This window comes from Meleagris gallopavo, chromosome 19, assembly GCF_000146605.3.
Source record: "Meleagris gallopavo isolate NT-WF06-2002-E0010 breed Aviagen turkey brand Nicholas breeding stock chromosome 19, Turkey_5.1, whole genome shotgun sequence".
Classification (NCBI taxonomy): domain Eukaryota; kingdom Metazoa; phylum Chordata; class Aves; order Galliformes; family Phasianidae; genus Meleagris; species Meleagris gallopavo.
The window spans coordinates 6002422-6020548 of record NC_015029.2 but is presented as its reverse complement, the minus strand read 5'-3'; the positions used below and the strand labels follow the sequence as shown (position 1 = coordinate 6020548).

The following is an 18127-nucleotide window of genomic DNA, read 5'->3' as shown; positions in this document are numbered from 1 at the left end:
AAATTTCCAGACACGTTATTTTTCCCAAGAGACCAGAAGCATCAGCTGCTACTAGGTAATTACTGCACCAGTGGTGTCCTTATTTGTCAATAAGGTTCAATTTCAACCAGAACTCTTCCATCCATCTCCACAGTCCTCATTCCACAAAATTAAAGGCAATTAGATCAAACACAAACACTCAAAGACAGGACTAAACTACACGCTCACTTCACCTGCAACTCTCCCCTACCCTGAGGGAAGATACCCGTTTTGAAGCATCACTATATTAAAAGTCACAGAACAAAGTCAACCCTCCCTACTCCCATACACAGCAGTTTTAATGAAAAACTGTGGTATATTACAATCTGTATTAACAGACTGGAAGATACAACTCAAGCACCGAACATGATGAACTTTACATACAAATCCGCAGTCTTTGCTAAGCAACATGAGCTTATAACAAGACAAAAGTAGGGACAGAATGTTGGACAGGACTGTGAAATGGCACCCCCTGCCCAAAACGAATCTATCTATGGGATTCAGGTTCTGAGCTGGAGTAAGGCAAAAAACTATATCCACTTACTCTGGGGGCGGAGGCTTGGTCCTGGCCCATACGACAGATCTAAGGCGCCCTTTTCTTTGCCAACCTTGTCCTGCTCGCCAGCTGCTTTCAGCGTCGGAAATTCCTCGGGAGAGAAGGATAACAGTCGGCTTGAGGCCCTTGAACCTGCCAGACAAATAAGTGTGGGACTCAGATCTTTCCACTCGTTCAGCTCCCTTATGAGATCACCCTGAAAACACGTTTCCCAAGAATCGGTGCACCCAGCAAATTTAAATGCAAACTGCTATCATACCTGCACCTCAGATCACACCCAAAACGCTTTCAGAAACTGTCACCAACACTACAACAGACATCCTCACCAATTACTTCCACACTCCTGAGATTTTCATTTAAACTCTCACATTCAACAAAGTCAGAGCAAACTTTCTCAGCTTTCAATTGTTTTTGTGCAGCACAAAATTCAGACTGAGGCAGGATACGAATTCTGCAAGACGATTTATAAATGATATTCTCTTACCAAGTATTTGACATTTCTATTCAGACTTCTACTCAAATCTCACTCCACTGGGGAACTCTTGTTAAGATTTCTGGCAACAGAGTTGGTGAAAGACCACAGATAAGGACTAAGTGCTACATGCTATTTCCCAACTCTTCTCCTTGCTGCAGCATTTTTAAGATGCAGATCACTAGCCAGAGCAGGCCAGGTTCATCTTCTGTCATTGGAAGATTGTTTTGCTGAGTCACCAGCGACCCTAAAATGAAAGCTCCCTCTCTCTTATGAAGCTCTGGCACTGACTGGAAAACAAAACACAGCAGTTCTCCTAAATTTGTTAACACTAAGAAGAATTTTTCTGCATTTTTGCATTACTCTTTTTCCATAACTGTTTCTTTGTGTTACTTGGCTAATCTTCCTTCAGAATTATATTCATTAGAAGTATCAGCAATGACTACTGAAGACCTAACAAAAGAGTCTAATCTTGACTCTTTAAGGCAAAGATAGGAGGACTGGCTTAAGTCATTTGCACTTTCTGGAATCTGGACAGTGCACAGCATCTCCCTCTGAAGATTTCCAGAGAAGATACTGCCAACTGCTGAGTATAACATCAGCTGATGTGTTAAGAGTTCATCTTTTCTACTGCCTTCTACTGAACTAGAATAACAATGAGAACATTAACAACATTTAACTGTCTTTCAGGACAAACTCTTCCATCCCAATCCCTAGGCAGCATTAGTTTTTCCCTGTAGGTAGGGCTGCACAATATAATGACCGTTAATGGGCAAGGCACTAACAATTTGCACTGTAATCCTAGGCAGCATCAAACTGAGAAACGTTTGGTATCTGTTTTAGCACTGGTTTGTTTCTTTCATGGTTTTGTTGTCTCTCCCTCCCTAAGAATACCCCTTAAATGGAAGAAACAGGCACGGAGCATTCATCTCTAATTACTAGATTGCATTAGTTTAGATTATGTCCCTCCCAGAGAGAAAGATTTAACAGTGATGACACCTACAAGAGCCAAAAGCAAAACACCTCTCTGTAAATACTACTAGAAAAGTAATTGCTCACTGCTAGAAAAGAGGTGCATGAATGGGGTGGCCTGACAAATCCTTTCAGCCAGATTTCTGATGCTTCTGTAATTCAATCGCCTTCTAGTTTAACTGCTCTTTAGTCACATATGCAACTCTTTTCTTGGGCTGAGAACATTGATAAGACTGACCTACACTGAACTTTCAAAAAATCTTTAAATTGTTAGAAGATCAAATTTCAAGAGGACTACACAGGAAGGAGGTCTGCAGTGCAACAGTCTAAAAAATGTACCAATTAACCAAACAGCCTTTGCATTGTCCGTCGACTGCAAGCAAGTACAAGTTTCTGTACTAACATTTTGCCTTTGAGAAACACCCTCTCACTAAGCAACTCGTTTAATTTAGAATAAGCTTGTTCCCTCTATTACTGTGATCTGTAGTTGTCTCAATTATTTGGGAAAAAAAAAACAAAAAACCCTTCAGTTTCATTCGGTGTCTCATGGCTTCCAGTATATCCACATTAAACTCTGGAACTGAGCTGTTACTCTCACCAGTTTTAATGGTAGTACTGGAAATTACCTTGTGTGTGAAAATAAATGCATCTGAAGTCAACTAAATTCCCCATTTATGTTAACGTTGTTCCAGGATCTTTAGTCAAACGGAAGTGACCAAGGGAGAGTTACTTCTGCTGCAGTTACCAAGGGAGACATCAGGCATTAGCTGAGGTGTAAGCGAGTGCATGCTGCAGCAGTGCAATGCCATTTCCACCATGGACCCTTCACCCAAGGAAAATGCATACAGCCTCCCTGAACATTAACCATTTCAGGCTTATTCCAACCACCTCACTAAGCCAGGCTTCCCATGCTACCAGCCATGGAAACACCATATTTCCCAGCCTCTGATGCGCTATTTTCTCCTAATCCAACCTCCTTCCTCCTCCACTCTTTTTTCTGCTTCTTTTTAAACACTGCTCTGGACTGAGGAAGATGGCATTGGCACTCTGGTTCAGAGCAACAACAGGACATGCTCTGCTCAAGCTGTGTCTTGTGCTTGACAGACATGAATTGACGCAGTTGCATCATTCCAGCCAACAGACTGCAGATTTAAAACAGGACTCGTGTGGCCTCACTGCACTGTAACCAACACAGCTGTGTGCCATTAGGCACCAGTCTAGACAGGGAGGGCAGAAAGATATAGAGTCCACCCCAACTCATGCCTGAGAGAAGCATGTATCCAGCTTCCTTTCTGTTGATCATACTCACCACCTTCTAGTCCTGCTGGCTTTCCATTCAGCTGTGCCCATGACTTTGGTCCACCTGGCACTGAATTTGTACTCTGAAAATACAATGAAGTCAAAACAAAACCAAAACAAACAAACAAAATGCCCAATGATTAGTTTATTACTCATCACTTCCTGGGTAGTACCTGCCACAGGTACCCAGGTTTCACTCAGGTACCACTGGCTACCACAGGTCTCCCCAGTTTCTTGCTGGGGCTTAAATCAACTGCACCCCACTCCAGTGCACTATGATGCTACATTGAAAATACTCTTCTGCTCTGCCTTTTAACTCTATACTCTTGTCACCTCCACCAGTTGTCTTCTCAAACCATTCTTCTTCCTCTCCTACCTCTAATCAAGCTTTCTTTGTTCTGTTGCATTTTCCCAAACTGGATGTCTTAATCTTCCAGATTTGTTCCATGCTATACCTCAGCTTGAAGGCTATCCTATTTCTCATGCATTAACTACTCTTTTCCTCTTCAAATCGTAACTTGTCCTAATTTTCCTGAACCTCTAGGGCTAGAACTGTAAGTATGAAATCCGCAGCACAGGGGGACAGGTCCTTGCACTCTCTGAGGAAGCTTTCTTATTTGCCAGCAGTTTTTTCAGGTCCTGACACTGGCTACTTCTCCCACATGACCACATCTCTTCTTATCAAGTCTCATCAGGCTGGAAGCAAGAGCTGGATCTGTTGTCACCAAGCGACACTTGAATTAGACCCAAAGAAAAATAGTTTACAAGTGCTAACCAGCCATCCTGCATTCCAGCCATTCTTTCTAGATTGAAGATAGACTTTCCCCACACACTTGAAAGGTTTAGAGGTAATGCTCAACGAATTATACTATAACTGCAGCACAGCATTCCTGAGGCACAGCAACTTGGAGTCAAGAGTCAATTGTACAAGAATTGATTACAGAGCAGCTGTTCTGTAAGTTATAGTCTGCCAATTCTTACTTGCACATGGCAACACAGACAATTAAAGGAAACCCTCGAGCTGACTGGGCACAGGAGAAACAACGACAGAGACGGCTTGTGCTTACCTCCTGAGCGATTGACTGTGTCGGCTTCTGTAAATTGGAGACAGATTTCTGCAAACCCTGCTGCAGCAGCGACTCCTGCAGCTGTGCAGCCGTCGCACTGGAACTGGGAAAGAACAGCAGAGGTGAGATCAAACTGAAAGGAGGGCAAAACAACAAACAACTCTGGCAATAAAACAGCTGCTAAATATCATGCTACTTTTGGTTTTGCACTGTCCTGAAAAACAGAGGGCTGATCTTTCCAAGTTCAACACAGCACAGCAGTGCAGAACTGCTGCTGCCACTTGCCTGACAAAACATAGCAAAAAGCAGTTCTACCTACCTCTTTTGGTCTGATTGATCCTGCTTGTTTGCCCATCCTGTACCGTCTTTGGGTACTATAATGATGTTGGGGTCGTTTCCTTTGTTCTCAGACTTCAAGCTAGGCAAGTTTGCAGGAGGTGGCATGCGCCGAGCAGCAGCAACTTTTCCAAGACTCTGTAAGCCATGTCTAGGAATAACTAGCGAGAAGGGAACACAAGGAGATCACACATTGGCTATATCCTGCTAGCTCAGTAATCTCAACTGGCGTTCTAAAAGAACTGTACAATAATCAGAACCACTGCTGCTATTCATAAAACTGACGGTCAACAACAAGTAAGCTCATTTCCTTCAAGATCACCAGAAAGCAGCCATCCATTGTAACAGACAGCTAACTGGCAGAATCCTACAATGAGGGGAAGGAGGACAAGTGATCACCCCTTGAAGAGAACACCCAATCTTTTAGATAATGGTGCAGGTAAATACTTCTCTACCATTTCACAACAGAGGCAGGATTCTCACTTACACAGTTTGGGGAAAATAGTCAACCAAGCCCATCTCTTGGGATGGGCTGGACACCTACCCCAGCAATCCTAAGGTCTAGATTCTCCCAATTCTACTCATCAAGTCACATTTACTAAGCTGATACTTCATTTTTCTACTCAAACATCAAATCCAGAGCCTTTCCAGATAACCCATTCCTGCTTTATTTTCCACTCCACCTTCCTCTTCTGATCATGCTTCCACTGCAAAACTAGTACAGGCTCTTCCTTGAGGATCTTCAGTCCTCAATTCTCACCTACGCACAAGTTCTGACCACCTTAAGGTACTTCAGTCAGGTTAACTGCTCTATTCTACAACAGCCACAAAATCCCAGCGAATCTTTTGGTCAGGTCTGCAACCTTTTGGTCCTGAAGAGTCCAAAAAACAGTCTCCCAGGTGCTCTGCCAGAATTCCTCCATGACTCTAAAATAACAGCAGCTCAGGAGAAAAACGAATTGTTTTCCTTCAAGTCTAGATAACAGTTCAGTAACCCTGCTGCCTCCCATCAGGCATCCCATCCAACCCAAATAGCCCTACAACAGCACTTAGAGGATTGCAGAAGATTTCTGAAGGTATTCCTTACCTGTAGTTCTGATAGCTTCTATTGACTTTCCTTTGTACTTATCAAACAGGCTGAGAGTCGAGTACTTGCTTTTCCCATCCTTTCCCTTGGTTATTTGCCCCAAACGATCGGACATTGCGATGAAATGTCATCTAGTAAGGAAATTTCTCTGCGCCGCTCCCAATCTGCCTTTTAATGAAAGAGAACCAGGAAAATGCCATCAGATTACCTAGCCACATTCAAGTAAAAAGCACAACATGCACGATTGTTACAACTGCACACAAGTTCAGTGCTCTGACACTAGGTTTCACTACCATCACCATCCCTCCTCCCAGCTGCAAAAAACTTGTGGGATTTATGATTCATAAACTATATTAAAATAACTGCAGGAACACATTTCTCATGGCACCTTTTTTTTTTTCCTTCTGCCAACTCCAGCACTTCAAGAACAAAACTTCTTTACATATGAAAATACAGAAGATTGCGGCCAACTTGGTCCTTGCTTAAAAGAATAAATCTTAACAATAAGCAGCTACACACAATGACTCCTCAGTCAGAAAAAAGGCATGGTAACTTTTCCAACACTGGAATTTATCACTGGGTTTCCCACTGAAGTCCTGGTAGCTGGGTTTGTTACATTTAAGACTACATTTACCGAAGGTAACAGAATTACTTCCTCAAATTCCTCTTCCCTATCTGCTGGCTATAAGAGAGCTGAGGAGTCCAAAAAACAGCTCCAATGGAACAGGTTCAACAACAAACCCTGAAAATATTTTACAAAAATATACTGTATTTTCTCTGTTGCTGGCACCTTGAAGAACCACTTTTAGCTATAAATGTGCTTTTCACGATAGGCATGGCTTGCTAATTTTTCACTCTGCACAAGGTACTGTGATTCATACCCTTCACTCAAGCAGTCTCTGCTTTCTTTTTTGGGCTCTTGGAGCCTAGGACAAAGCTGAAACAGGGCATACAGATACCGCAGACAAACATTTATCCCAGAAAAGAAACCTTGCTTACTTTCAATGCATGTTTCTTTCAGGTATTTTATTTATAATTCCCTGTTCTCACTTTTCCACAAACCCAGAAGCTTAATCTAACCTCTTCACATGTCATATAGATTTCCAGATTTCTTCTTGTAAAATCTCCATTTTAAGCCTAAAACTGCTGGCAGTTGTATGATACCATCTGCCAGGTCGTATCTTACAGTTGCAACTGTGTTTTGGAGTAACAAAACACTGTATTACATATCAGACCTACCCACCCATCACCCTTTCTGAAACTCATCTAGCTGGAAGCATGCTCCCAATGCAGCCAGAAGCATTTAGCATTCCGAAAGAAACCATTTCTGACCAGAGGCTACAACTTCTCCCACAGTAATGCCTTATCAAACACCATTTCTGGGTAAGAGGATTAGTCCACGGCATTATAAACAAAATAAGCACCTTCCACAACCATGCTGGAGAGTCAGTTTCAGAATGCACTGCAAACCTGCAGAGAGTCAAGCAAAACCTACCTAAGGATTGCTGCCAGGGAGCAAAGTTTCAAAGCAATAAACCTGGCACCTCGCAGTGAATGCCCTGCAGTGCAGGGATTTAAACCAGGAGCAAAGTGATTTGGAGCGTTAGGCAGCAAGTAGATAGAGAAGTATTTTCTGTCACTCAGTAATAGCATCCATACGATGCTCTAAAACACCCCCAGGTTCCTCCAGAAGCCCCTCACAGCCAGGCTGCCACTCTGGGCTGCAGCATGAAGCCTGCAGAAGCAGCAGTGCTGACCAGCATCCCCAAATCACCTCCTCCTGCAGAGCAGCAAACGGATCTTTGGCTCCAGTCTGGTTCCATCTTTGCTTGGATAATCACCATATGCCAAAGAAAACTCACTTCCCCATTTCCACCATACTTTATCAGTAGGATAAATACGAAAGAAAGGGAGAACACTGTGTTTTGAGCAGACTTAGCAGGAAAGTAGATGCTGCATTGAACAATGCCCTGTTTGAACCAGCAGGGTTGAGGCAGTGTGAATAGCAGAGTGAACCACGCACCATCCCACAGCCACCTCACCTGCAGGTATGCACTGAGCCCCAAGGTGAGAGCTGGCCTGGACCCCACCAACTCTGCTTCAGTCTCACAAATCCCAAGCAATAACATCCATTTTAAGGTTTAGAAAGCCTCAAATCAGATCAAATTCTTAGGCATTAGAAAAAAAGAAAAAAAAAACAAGCTATCACATCAGGTTCAGGAATTAGCTAGTTAACAGAAAAGCCCCAAGTTCCTGAAAGTCAGCATGCAAACAGCACACGGGTAATGTTGCCAAAGACAAACCCTGACAACAAGTTATGTAAATGGGTCTCAGCTGCCTCCTGATTACATCTGGTATCATTAGAAGGATGCAGGAGAAATAAACAACTACTTCAGTGCAGAGGAGCTGGGGTCACTCTGGGAACATGCTAGGAAAGAACCCCCTGTCAAACTCTCTGGGACAGCCAGAACTGTTGTCAGGATAAGTAAAATTCACAACTACTTTGAACTCCTTCAACGCTTTGAAGCTGAAAATGTGAAATGCAGCTCTGTTTGTGTGTTACATAGCAGCATGAACTGCAAAGGGGAACACAAGTCCATGGGGAGGTGAGGGATTTCTGCATGCAAAGGTTTCAGCAGTGCTGAGCCCCATGGCAGCCACCCCACCAGCAGGATGGAGCTGTCCCTGGGTCACCTGGCACTGTGTCACACACAGAGCCTCCAAAGGCCATCATGACACTGCCCTATTTTTCTAACACACAGCCCGACAGGGAATCCAGGCAGAGATTGTCAAAGCCTTCCAGTCTTGCATAGCAAAGCGGTTTCTGAGAAAAATCAAGTTAATTGAGCCCTAAACTGCCAGCTCACATGGTTATTAGGGGAGTTAGAACCAGAAGGCTGATGCTGACATGTGAAAACTGACAGCCTCTGACCTGTGGTCAGGGTCTCCACGACCGACTGTTGACTCTAAAGAAAGCATTATTCTCTGTTATGAAGATCTAAAGATCTATCACTTACATTTCTGAAAGGTGTCCCTTTGGGTTTATAGAGGTCTTTGGGGGAAGGTTTGCTATCAGCATTAGCAGCCAGCTTAGCTCTTTCCATTCTCAGGACTAACAATATCCAGAGACAGCACCACAGTGTGAAATACTGAGCTTCTCAGAGGAATCTGAGCACACTGCAGCGTGACCGGTGACATCAGAGGCCCCAGGGTACAAATAACATGCCAAAATTACTTTCTGGACAGAGAGCTCCTTTACCTCCATGTCTTCACGTCCTCATCTTGCTACCCTGGATCTGACTGTGGGTACTGACACTGTCTAACTCCATTTTAAAGGGATACATTTTTATCCAGACAGCTGTAAGTCCTGGAGCTGCAGCAGGGATCCACCATGCACAGGGAGGCTGCCCCGCAAAAAGAGCCCTGTGAGAAGCTGGAGCTATTGGCACTGGTTAACAACTGGAAACATCTGAGCTGAAAACACAGCCAAAGGGAAAGACCCCTGACAAACAGGATTGTCTACAAAGCTCTTTGTAAATTCCTGTAGGAAGGAGGCAGGGCTGCCAGAGTTTTATTCACAAGACTTCAATGGAGCTCGAATACCTGGAAGCCAGCCAGCCTTAATTGAAAAGGGCAAACAGAATGATCAAAGGTAACACACACACACCAAAAAAAAAAAAAAAAAAGGAACCACTCCTCACACACCTCCAAGCACAACCACTTGGGCAAAGACCTGGACTAGTGCAGATTCTCTGCTGTAGGCTTGCACTCCTTGCTGTTTGAACAGCAGCAGTCACAAACACAAAACAAAGCCACGGGATGGAGATTAACACTGAAAAAGCCTTTCTTCAGATCAGGAAGACTCTTGACCATAAATTTTATATGAATTGCTAAGAAATTCACAGGTTGAAAGAGCTGAATTGTACTTTCAGAACTGAGAAACTGCTTAGAGTTGATGTTAAACTGAAGTCTTCTGTGGTTTCTAACATTACCTGTAACATGAAGCCTTCTTAAAAACACGGTATAGTTTTACAGATCAGTAGTGTTCACTTTTCCTTAAATACACAGTCTTTTTTTTGCTGCTAACCCTCAGAACTAAATGTTTATCTGTCAGCAGGGAGATACACTGCTTCTGGAACATGCCCCACCAAGAACCACCTATCCATGCAACAGTTACCACCTGCCTCTGCAATGAAAGATGCCACTGGCTGCCATTCAAAGAGCTTTGGTGAAACAGCACAACCAGCTGCTATCAGGGCTTGGTGCCAGGCGCACTTTTGTCTTGTAGAACTCCCGTTTGGGGCAGGCAGGGATGATCACCCTGATGGGAAAGGGCCCAGATGAGCAAGCAACTTCCAGGAGCAAGTGCTTAGTAAAGGGGGACCATAGGGAGAATATCAGCATCCAAGCGTGAAGTCAACAGGATCTGCACAGAAGAGCGGTGCAGCAGACAGGCTGCACCAAAAGCCCAGGCCACAAGAAGCCTGTCTCTGTCAGTCTGTCGCACTGCTCAGGAAAAGCTGCTAAGATTTGTTTAAAAATATGGAAACAAAATAATCCTGCCAGATCAGAGGAACAAGCCAGCATTCTGCAGTGCAGAGAAGAGATGGAAAACCCTTAACAAACAGGGCTCATGATTCACCAGGAGGGACCCTCCTTGCAATACTTTTAATTCTAAACAACTCCAGCTGCTCTCCGCATTGTCTCCTGTGAATTGTCTCTCCCTGTAAAAAATGAGAGACCAGGATCCCATCTTCCATGATTTATTGCAGAGGTATGCTGCTAGCTGAGTAATGCTGTCACAGGCTGTCTGCCATCAGACCTGCCTGCCGGCCAGCCTGCCCATCACACCTGGAAGCCAAGCCTGACTTTGAGACATGCAGCAGGAGCACAGAGAAGAGAAGCAGTCTTCTGGACAGCCCAAGATTCACCCCGGGGTATGATGCCCTGTATGCAGAAGGGAGCACAAAGGGCTTACTCTATAAAATGACCTGACCTAATTTTCTTCAGTTGTCTTCACCAGGTTCACTCATAAACATACCAACAGGTCAGCAATCACAGCTCCTGTTGCTGAAGTACTCAGCAGCCCCAGGGTTTGGCTTGTGAGCTAAAGATGCCTCACCTCACTGCTGAACAGCTTTCCCAGCACTGGACAGGCAAGAAGCAGAGAGACAGCCAGGAAGCATGGACTTGCAACTTACAGTGAAGCATAACGCAGACTGAAGCCTGGAGAAGAGTTCAACCTTATTTACAAACAAACAAACAAAAAAAAACATTAACTAGCCCTGGACAGACAATGCTGCACGCTGAAGAGGGCCCCTGAACTCTAGTAGCTGGGAAAACAGACAAAGATAAGAAATACTTCATCCTGAGCATGCAAGACTACAGCATCCATGACAAAAAAAAAATCCACTGAAGGAACATTGAAGGAACCAACCCCTAAGTGCCAGTTTGTCACAAAGGAATAACTAACCGTACCTTTAACCCACAAAGCAGCACTGGAGGGCTTTCAGACCTTTCAGAACAAGAAACTGATCTTAAGTGGAGCAACCTGGAAGCACTGACTACTAGCAGCATCACACTCTTTGCCCTCTCATCCAGGCCATAAAGGTGTTAAAGGAGATTGGTCCCAGCACAGACCTCAGTCCAGAACTGAAGTATACCATCCACAATATCTGAAGTGGCTCTGCCTTTCACTTCACCCTGAGAAGTTGAACATCCAGGGAGATGCAATATCCTGTTCCCTCAATCTTAAAGCAAGGAGAGCTGATCACAAACCAGCAATATTAATACAAGCAGAAATCCCTAGCATAATGCTCTGTTGGTAAAACCTGTTTAGAAGCCTCCTGGCAGGATTGAGCTGAACTGTAAGGTAAGCTGAGCATTTAGGTATCTGAACAACAGACTGTGAGTAGCTAGTCCAGATCTCCTGGGGGGGTTCCAAAGCAAACATTATCAGCTCTATTTTACAGGTAACCAAGGCAGAGAAACAGCAGTTGCTCAAGTAACGCTGCAGGCAGTGACACAGGTCCCAGAGCTCAGGTGTCTGTCCCTGCCTCCCTGCACATCCTTGACCCTGCTCTGCATGCAAGAGCCACGCAAACCTGAGCTGTTAAGACTCTTAAAGAAAGCAGTTCTTGAGGAAAATCATGAAAGAACAGAGTGTCAAAAAAAAAGTCAAAACAGGAAGAAATATACCTGGAAGGTCTAGAACAGTGTTTCCTTCAGTGGAAGAGACCACCCTCAGGTACCAAAAGAGGAATCAATTCTGTCCAATGCCTTGGAGAAGCCCACAGGGGTAGAGAAGTCACGCATGTAAGTTCTGAGGTCACTGCATGAAGTCCTTCTGACTGACGGCTCAAGTCACCACATCTGGCTCCAAGCTGGCAAACACACTTCCACCGCTAACAACTAAATCTAACCACTCCATTTTAAGGCTGTAAAATTACCTCTGTCTTGCATACAGAGTCCTCAAATTCCTAATATGCAGGCTTTCAGTAGTCACATTAAGAATAATCATATATCCAAAGTGAGATACAGCAAGAGGTGGAACGTGCTGCCTACCCCCTCAGCTCACCCTGGAAGAGCCTGACACAATCAGGGCAAGGGACAAGCCAAAGGACTGAAATCCAGGCTGCTGCCAGGGAACAGATGCCTCCTAAAGAGCAACCACACACGTTTTTTCAGTGAAGTTGCAAAGAGCTTTTCACAAATCCTTCATCTGGTCCTGTGCTCAGGAACTTACTTTTCCTCCATGCAACATAGGTTTTATAGCTAGCAAGAGATTGGAGATGTCACAGATCCAGGAGACAAAATCAGAGCAGAGCTGCCAGTCTTCAGGGTTACAATGTTTTTTTCAGAAACAAAGAAAGCTCTTTCCTCACAAATGCCAACAGTTGTTGAGTAAGCAATTCTGTTTTCCTCTGCCTCAGGAAGGAAGGACAACACTGCAATGGGGAGGTGGGAGCTCACCTTGTGCCAGCACACCTCGTTCCACCTGATCTAGGCTTTGGGAACACCTCACCACACTTTCAGACCAGCTGCTGATTTCACAGCCTCATCTCCTGCCCAGGTTTAGCACAGAAGGTGATCTTCACAAAGACTAAAGACAAAACGCAACGCTATCGAACTGCAAGCAGTAAACACCAATCCCTGAGTGCACACATGGAGAGGCTCCCACAAGCCCCAGCTGAGCCAGTCTGTCCAGCCCCATTCCTTCCCTGACTACTGACAGAGCTCCTCTGGCAGGCAGCTCTGCAGCCAGCCCAGCACCACCACCACACCGCAGGGCGCAGAGCTGCCCTGGCAAAAGCTGAATAGATCTTTCTATCAGATTTCACCCACTTCCCACAGCCATCAGGACTGACACAGCGGGTTCAAATCATTAATGAGATTACAAGGAGTTCAGACAAGCCTGCAGTTCACTTACATTGCAGATACTGAGGCTTCCAAGAAAGTATTCCTTGAGGTTCTCTGGTTTTAACAATACCAGGGCAATGCAGCATTTCACAGCAAACCTTCTTACAGGACTCCTATTCTCAGGAGCCATTTGCACTACAAATGAATGCTGAGAATGCTAAAAAGAATCTGCTGGGAAAAGGACACAGGTACAAAGTGGGGAAAAAACTGCAACGATACGTGCAGTTTTACTCAGTACTCTGAAGTGCAGCATGGCTCAGGACTCTGAAGCAGGGAGAGGTTGTAATGCTCTTCTGGAGATCAATGCCACTCAGACCATGCACAGAACATCTGGACTATGCCAAGCTGGACAGGAAGCAAAATCGTCTCATAGATGCTTTAATTTACAGAGAGATTTTCAGTGCATAACTAGCAAGGTGTCATCTCTCTTGTTTTCCAGATTGAAAAATGACACCGCAGAACTCTGCAGCTCTGCTGAGTGGCAGAGCAAGAAACAGACCTTCCACCTCTGACTTTGTGGGGCTGGAAACCACTCCCGAAATCATTCTGCTCCCATCACGTGCGCAGCCAGGAGCAGCACTAAGCCCTGGGCCAGGGAACTCTGGAGGAGCAGGCCTGCGTGCTGGGAGAACGCTGCCAACTCCATACACTGCTTTTACTACAGCAGGATCACAGCCATCACTAACAGCAACGTTTTGTTCAGATGCAGAGCACTAACGCTGTAGTAAGGCTTGAATCTCGTGAAACCACTCCTAAATGATTGGCCATAAAGTTTCAGTTGCTAGGTGGGAGCTCAATTCTTGGGTTATTTAAGAAAAAGATAAAACCACACTTTGTACTATTTCAGCCATTAAGAAACATCTCTTGAGCATGCCCCTACTCTCCTGCCGGCTTTGCAGCCCACTCCTAACTCTGAACAAGAGCACTTGAGGCTTTTGTACGGGACTCCCAGCCCACATACAGGTAGGAACAGCTGAAGAACCTACCCCACTGCAGAACACTTCCAAAAAAAATATCACTATATTCCCACACAAAAAGTGTCTGTGGGAGGAGAAGTCCCAACACGAGCTCTTCAAACCTGTTTGCTCTTTGCTGCACCATTAACAGCAAATGTGGTGTCTAAAACATTTAAACAGTAACCCAGAAAGAACTCTTCCACCAAATCCCTTCCAACAGAATGCCACCTCTGTGAATACTGCAGTCTGCCCCTCTTTGTGCCACTCACCTGAATTTCAAAGGCTACTGAGGATGCTCCCAGCTGCTAACCCAAAGCCCCCTGCACATTTCAAGTACTGCACTGCAATAAAGTCCTCTTGGCCATATCATAGTGTGCCATTAAGCAAGTCCTCAGCTGCTTGCCCTGGTGTTTCCTTTTTAAGCCTCCACACTTTAAGTCTGGCCCACCGGTCCTCCTCTCTCATTTCTGCCTGTTACAAATCCTGCCATTACTTCTTCTTACTCTTGTAACCAAAGGTAGTCTGCTTTCGGTAGTCCTCCATAAATTAACATCTATAGTCCCTTAAGATGGTTGGACTCAATGATCAAGGAACATCTTTTCCAATCTAGATTCTGTAATTCTGAAAGATGCAACAGTGAGCTCTCATCTCTTCCAGCTAAACGTAGGTGCTCAATACCAGGCACTGAACACGTACAGTGGATTTGCCCCTTCAGAACAGCACATACACTTCTTAACACCCCCAAACCTTCTCCTGTCCTCACAGACCCCACAGTACATCAAGCCAAGCAGCTTCAAAACAGACCAAATGCCACAGCTAGACAAGGAGTAATGCAGTGCTACCATGCCAACTTCCAGCCCACCTGAGTTACAGCTCCAATGCTCCCAAAGGAAAATAACACACAGCACACAGGATTTACAGCTACACACTTCCCAGAAGGTTTGTTCTCTTCTCTGTTATCTTTGCAGAGGAAGTATGTACACACACAGAACATCCTGAATGCCAGCACAAGTTACTAACAAGCAATTTCAGCAAGGCTTAATATCATGAATAAAATCTTTTGCTTCAGCCCCATTTCTCTCCTGTGGAATAGAACATTTCTTTAAACAAACTGGGCAGTTTGAGTACCCATCTGTCTCCTTCATAAGGTGCTTTCCAGACATATGCTATCAGGACTTTCATAACAAAGCCATTTAATTTCAACAGTTAGAAAGATATGTTCTGCTGAAGGAGAGAACTGCACGTGCCCCAACTTTTACCTGTCTGCATTGCTTTCACCTCAGGACCTGATGATACCCGACTGCATTTCTTCTGTTCCCAGTGACAAACTGGTGATAAGGAGCTGTGAAATTATCGACCTATTAGGAGAATGAGTCAGTGCTACATGAAAAACAAAACCCACTTACGAGGTATGAATAGCAAGAAGAGCAAGAGTGATATTGAGACATCAAGCCACTGCCAGCTTGCAGAACACAGGAGGAACACAGTGAAGAAAAGGGATGACCACAACTGGAGCGCTTGCAATAAACCCTCCCCCTAAATACTGTCCTATGTTCAGCAAGTTCTCCCTGTTCATATCACTTCTATTCCTGTAAGAAAACATGGAATTACAAGTGGAAACCCCACTAGAGCCAGATCTCTTTGTGCAGAGTAACATCATAAAATAAAAACCTACACTATTATTTTCAGCGCAGCAGCACTTAGAAGTCAGCCCAGCTTCCCTTCAAATACTTCCAATTACTCAGGTGAGTATAATGAAGGCCTTGAGCAACTCACGCTTTTGAATCTTAAGCAGGTGGGGATTCTGTAATGGATGATCTAAAAGGCTCTGTGTCATACGGCTCAGGCAGACTGGAGGCACTAGAAGACATGCCAAAACCACTGTCCTGATTTTCACCAGCAGCACCCCGTACTGGACAGCCTGCAGGACACTGCACAGGAGTTGGGAGCTGTGCAAAGAGCTCTCTGCACCGAGGACTTGCCTTTATACCACCACTCAGGTAGCAGGGCACGCTGCATCAGGCTCAAACAAAACACAACGCCATTCCTCCTTTTAAGAGAAGGCTGTTGGAGTGAATGAGCCTTTGAAGTTAGGCACTACAGAAAGCTTTAATAGAGGGTTTTATTAAAATGTCACTGTAGAAGTCAAAACCTTTTATTAAGGATCTTTAGAAACATTACTCATATTTATTAAAACCAAGACATTTTTAAATCCTGTCTCTACTTTCCAGCATTTGTACGGGCTGCTTACTTACTGTTCCCAAGCTCTCATGCACATACAAAAATAGAAAAAAAAGCCAGCAGTTCATCAAAACTGACACTGTGTGACCAAAGAAAAATGTCTGAATTTTAAAAAAAAAAGTAGGGCTCCTCCCCTGAAAAAAAAAATAGTTCTTATAAACTAAAAATAAATAAAAATTCCATGCAAAGTATGTGGTGAGCACCATATAATGCCAGCTTTGGAAACCTGTATAAACACCTATGCTTACTATGTTCTTATTTTAAAGAGGAAAGACATCCAAAGTCCTGCAGACAGATTTTCTTATCAGTGAACACTGGAACATCCTAAGATGCGTGACGTGTTGTCAACTACAGACATGCAGAAAACCAGACCAGTGGAAGTGCCTATGAATAAGAAAGGAATCAAGTTATATTCCTTGTGTGTACCCAATTAGCACAAAACCAACATAAAGCTATCAGCAGATGTACTTGGACTGAGGAATGTTATCGATCTGGGGAATCAAGAATTAAGAACACCAATCTCAAGCAGCATTTGTGATTTTGTCAGTATGATTTTTAATCTGAACTTTTTAACTATAGAAAGAAAGCACCAAGCCGTTTCGAAGAGGTCATATGGGAGAGGTCTTTGTTTATCATGCCCCCAAAATAGATTCTGCTAGCTAGGAAGAACCACTTTGACTACGACAGCCCTGAAAGAAGCAGCATCACCCATGGACCCACAAGGATCTGAAGGATGCTGAGTGAACTCCTGATCAAACACACATACAGCATTTCAATGAAGGTGAAAAACACAGGTATTTCAACAAGGCAAGGGCTAAGACAAGCCAAAACGTTTCATATAAACCTCGATTCGGTCCTGAAACCGGTGGGATGGCCTCCCTCTGGGCCGACTTCAGTTGATGATGCAGACACTGCAACCTGCTTGCACTCACTGCCTATTCCTAGAAACAGAATTTCTGAGGTCCTGAGCATTTCCTTATCACCTTATCACCCCAAACACCAGTGACAAAGACACAAACGTTCGATAAGCCCATCCCGAGAAGACCATCCAAACCCTTCTGACGTTCAGAGAACAAAAACAACAAAAAAACCTGCAGAGCAAATCAAAGCAACTTCCCTAAGGAAACCCAGAACTCCCCACTCGCCCAAACCCGGTCAGGTTTGATTCCACAGACGAAGGGGTTGTTGACATTCACACAAAACGAGAAAATTGCACTCGCTCACAGCCAGGGCTGTTGAACAAACCCTACTCGGCGCTGCACGCTCCCAGGGCCCGCTTCAGAGCCACCCCACAGCCTGCAGCAGCCACGCTCCCAAGAACCCAGCGACGACCAACCCCTTCCAGCAGCCAGAGCACCTTTACAAACCCACCCACAACTCCTCGAGCACCGGCACCAACTCTTTCCTCGGCGAAACCCCCCTCCTCCCTCTCACCAGGCGGCATTTCAGCTCTCCCAGTAACCTTTCAGCACCACAACAAAACAACCCAGAGCCTTCTGGATGTCCCCCCTCCCACCCCCATCCATCCCAGCCTCCCCCTCCTTGTTTTGTCGAGACGCACACAGCAGCAGCGCCACAAGATCTTTGTGTCACACTCCAGACGGTGGCCAAGCAAACGAGCCGCGATCCTCACGGCCGCCCGCAGCCCCGCGGCCTGCACAGCCCAGGCGGGCACCGCAGCTCCGGGCCTGACGGTGGGGGCGG

The 18127-nt window shown here is 44.9% G+C and overlaps 1 protein-coding gene across 6 annotated transcripts in view; it reads right to left on the bottom strand.

Annotated features, from left to right (window-relative positions):
* PRRC2B (proline rich coiled-coil 2B) overlaps window positions 1-18084 on the bottom strand; it is a 43092-nt gene extending 25008 nt beyond the window's left edge. For 4 of the 6 annotated variants that reach the window (XM_010720908.3, XM_031556204.1, XM_031556203.1 and 1 more), the window contains exons 1-6: window positions 17985-18082; window positions 5808-5975; window positions 4704-4881; window positions 4385-4487; window positions 3328-3400; window positions 563-706 (exon numbers count right to left, since the gene is read on the bottom strand). In XM_010720908.3, coding sequence (XP_010719210.1) covers window positions 563-706; window positions 3328-3400; window positions 4385-4487; window positions 4704-4881; window positions 5808-5922 — 613 coding nt within the window. In that variant the 5' untranslated portion in view covers window positions 5923-5975; window positions 17985-18082. Of the gene's footprint in view, window positions 1-562; window positions 707-3327; window positions 3401-4384; window positions 4488-4703; window positions 4882-5807; window positions 5976-17984 lie in introns of all 6 variants that reach the window. The other 2 variants (XM_031556206.1, XM_031556205.1) reach the window with 2 other exon arrangements.
* Between the last annotated feature and the right edge of the window lie 43 nt (window positions 18085-18127).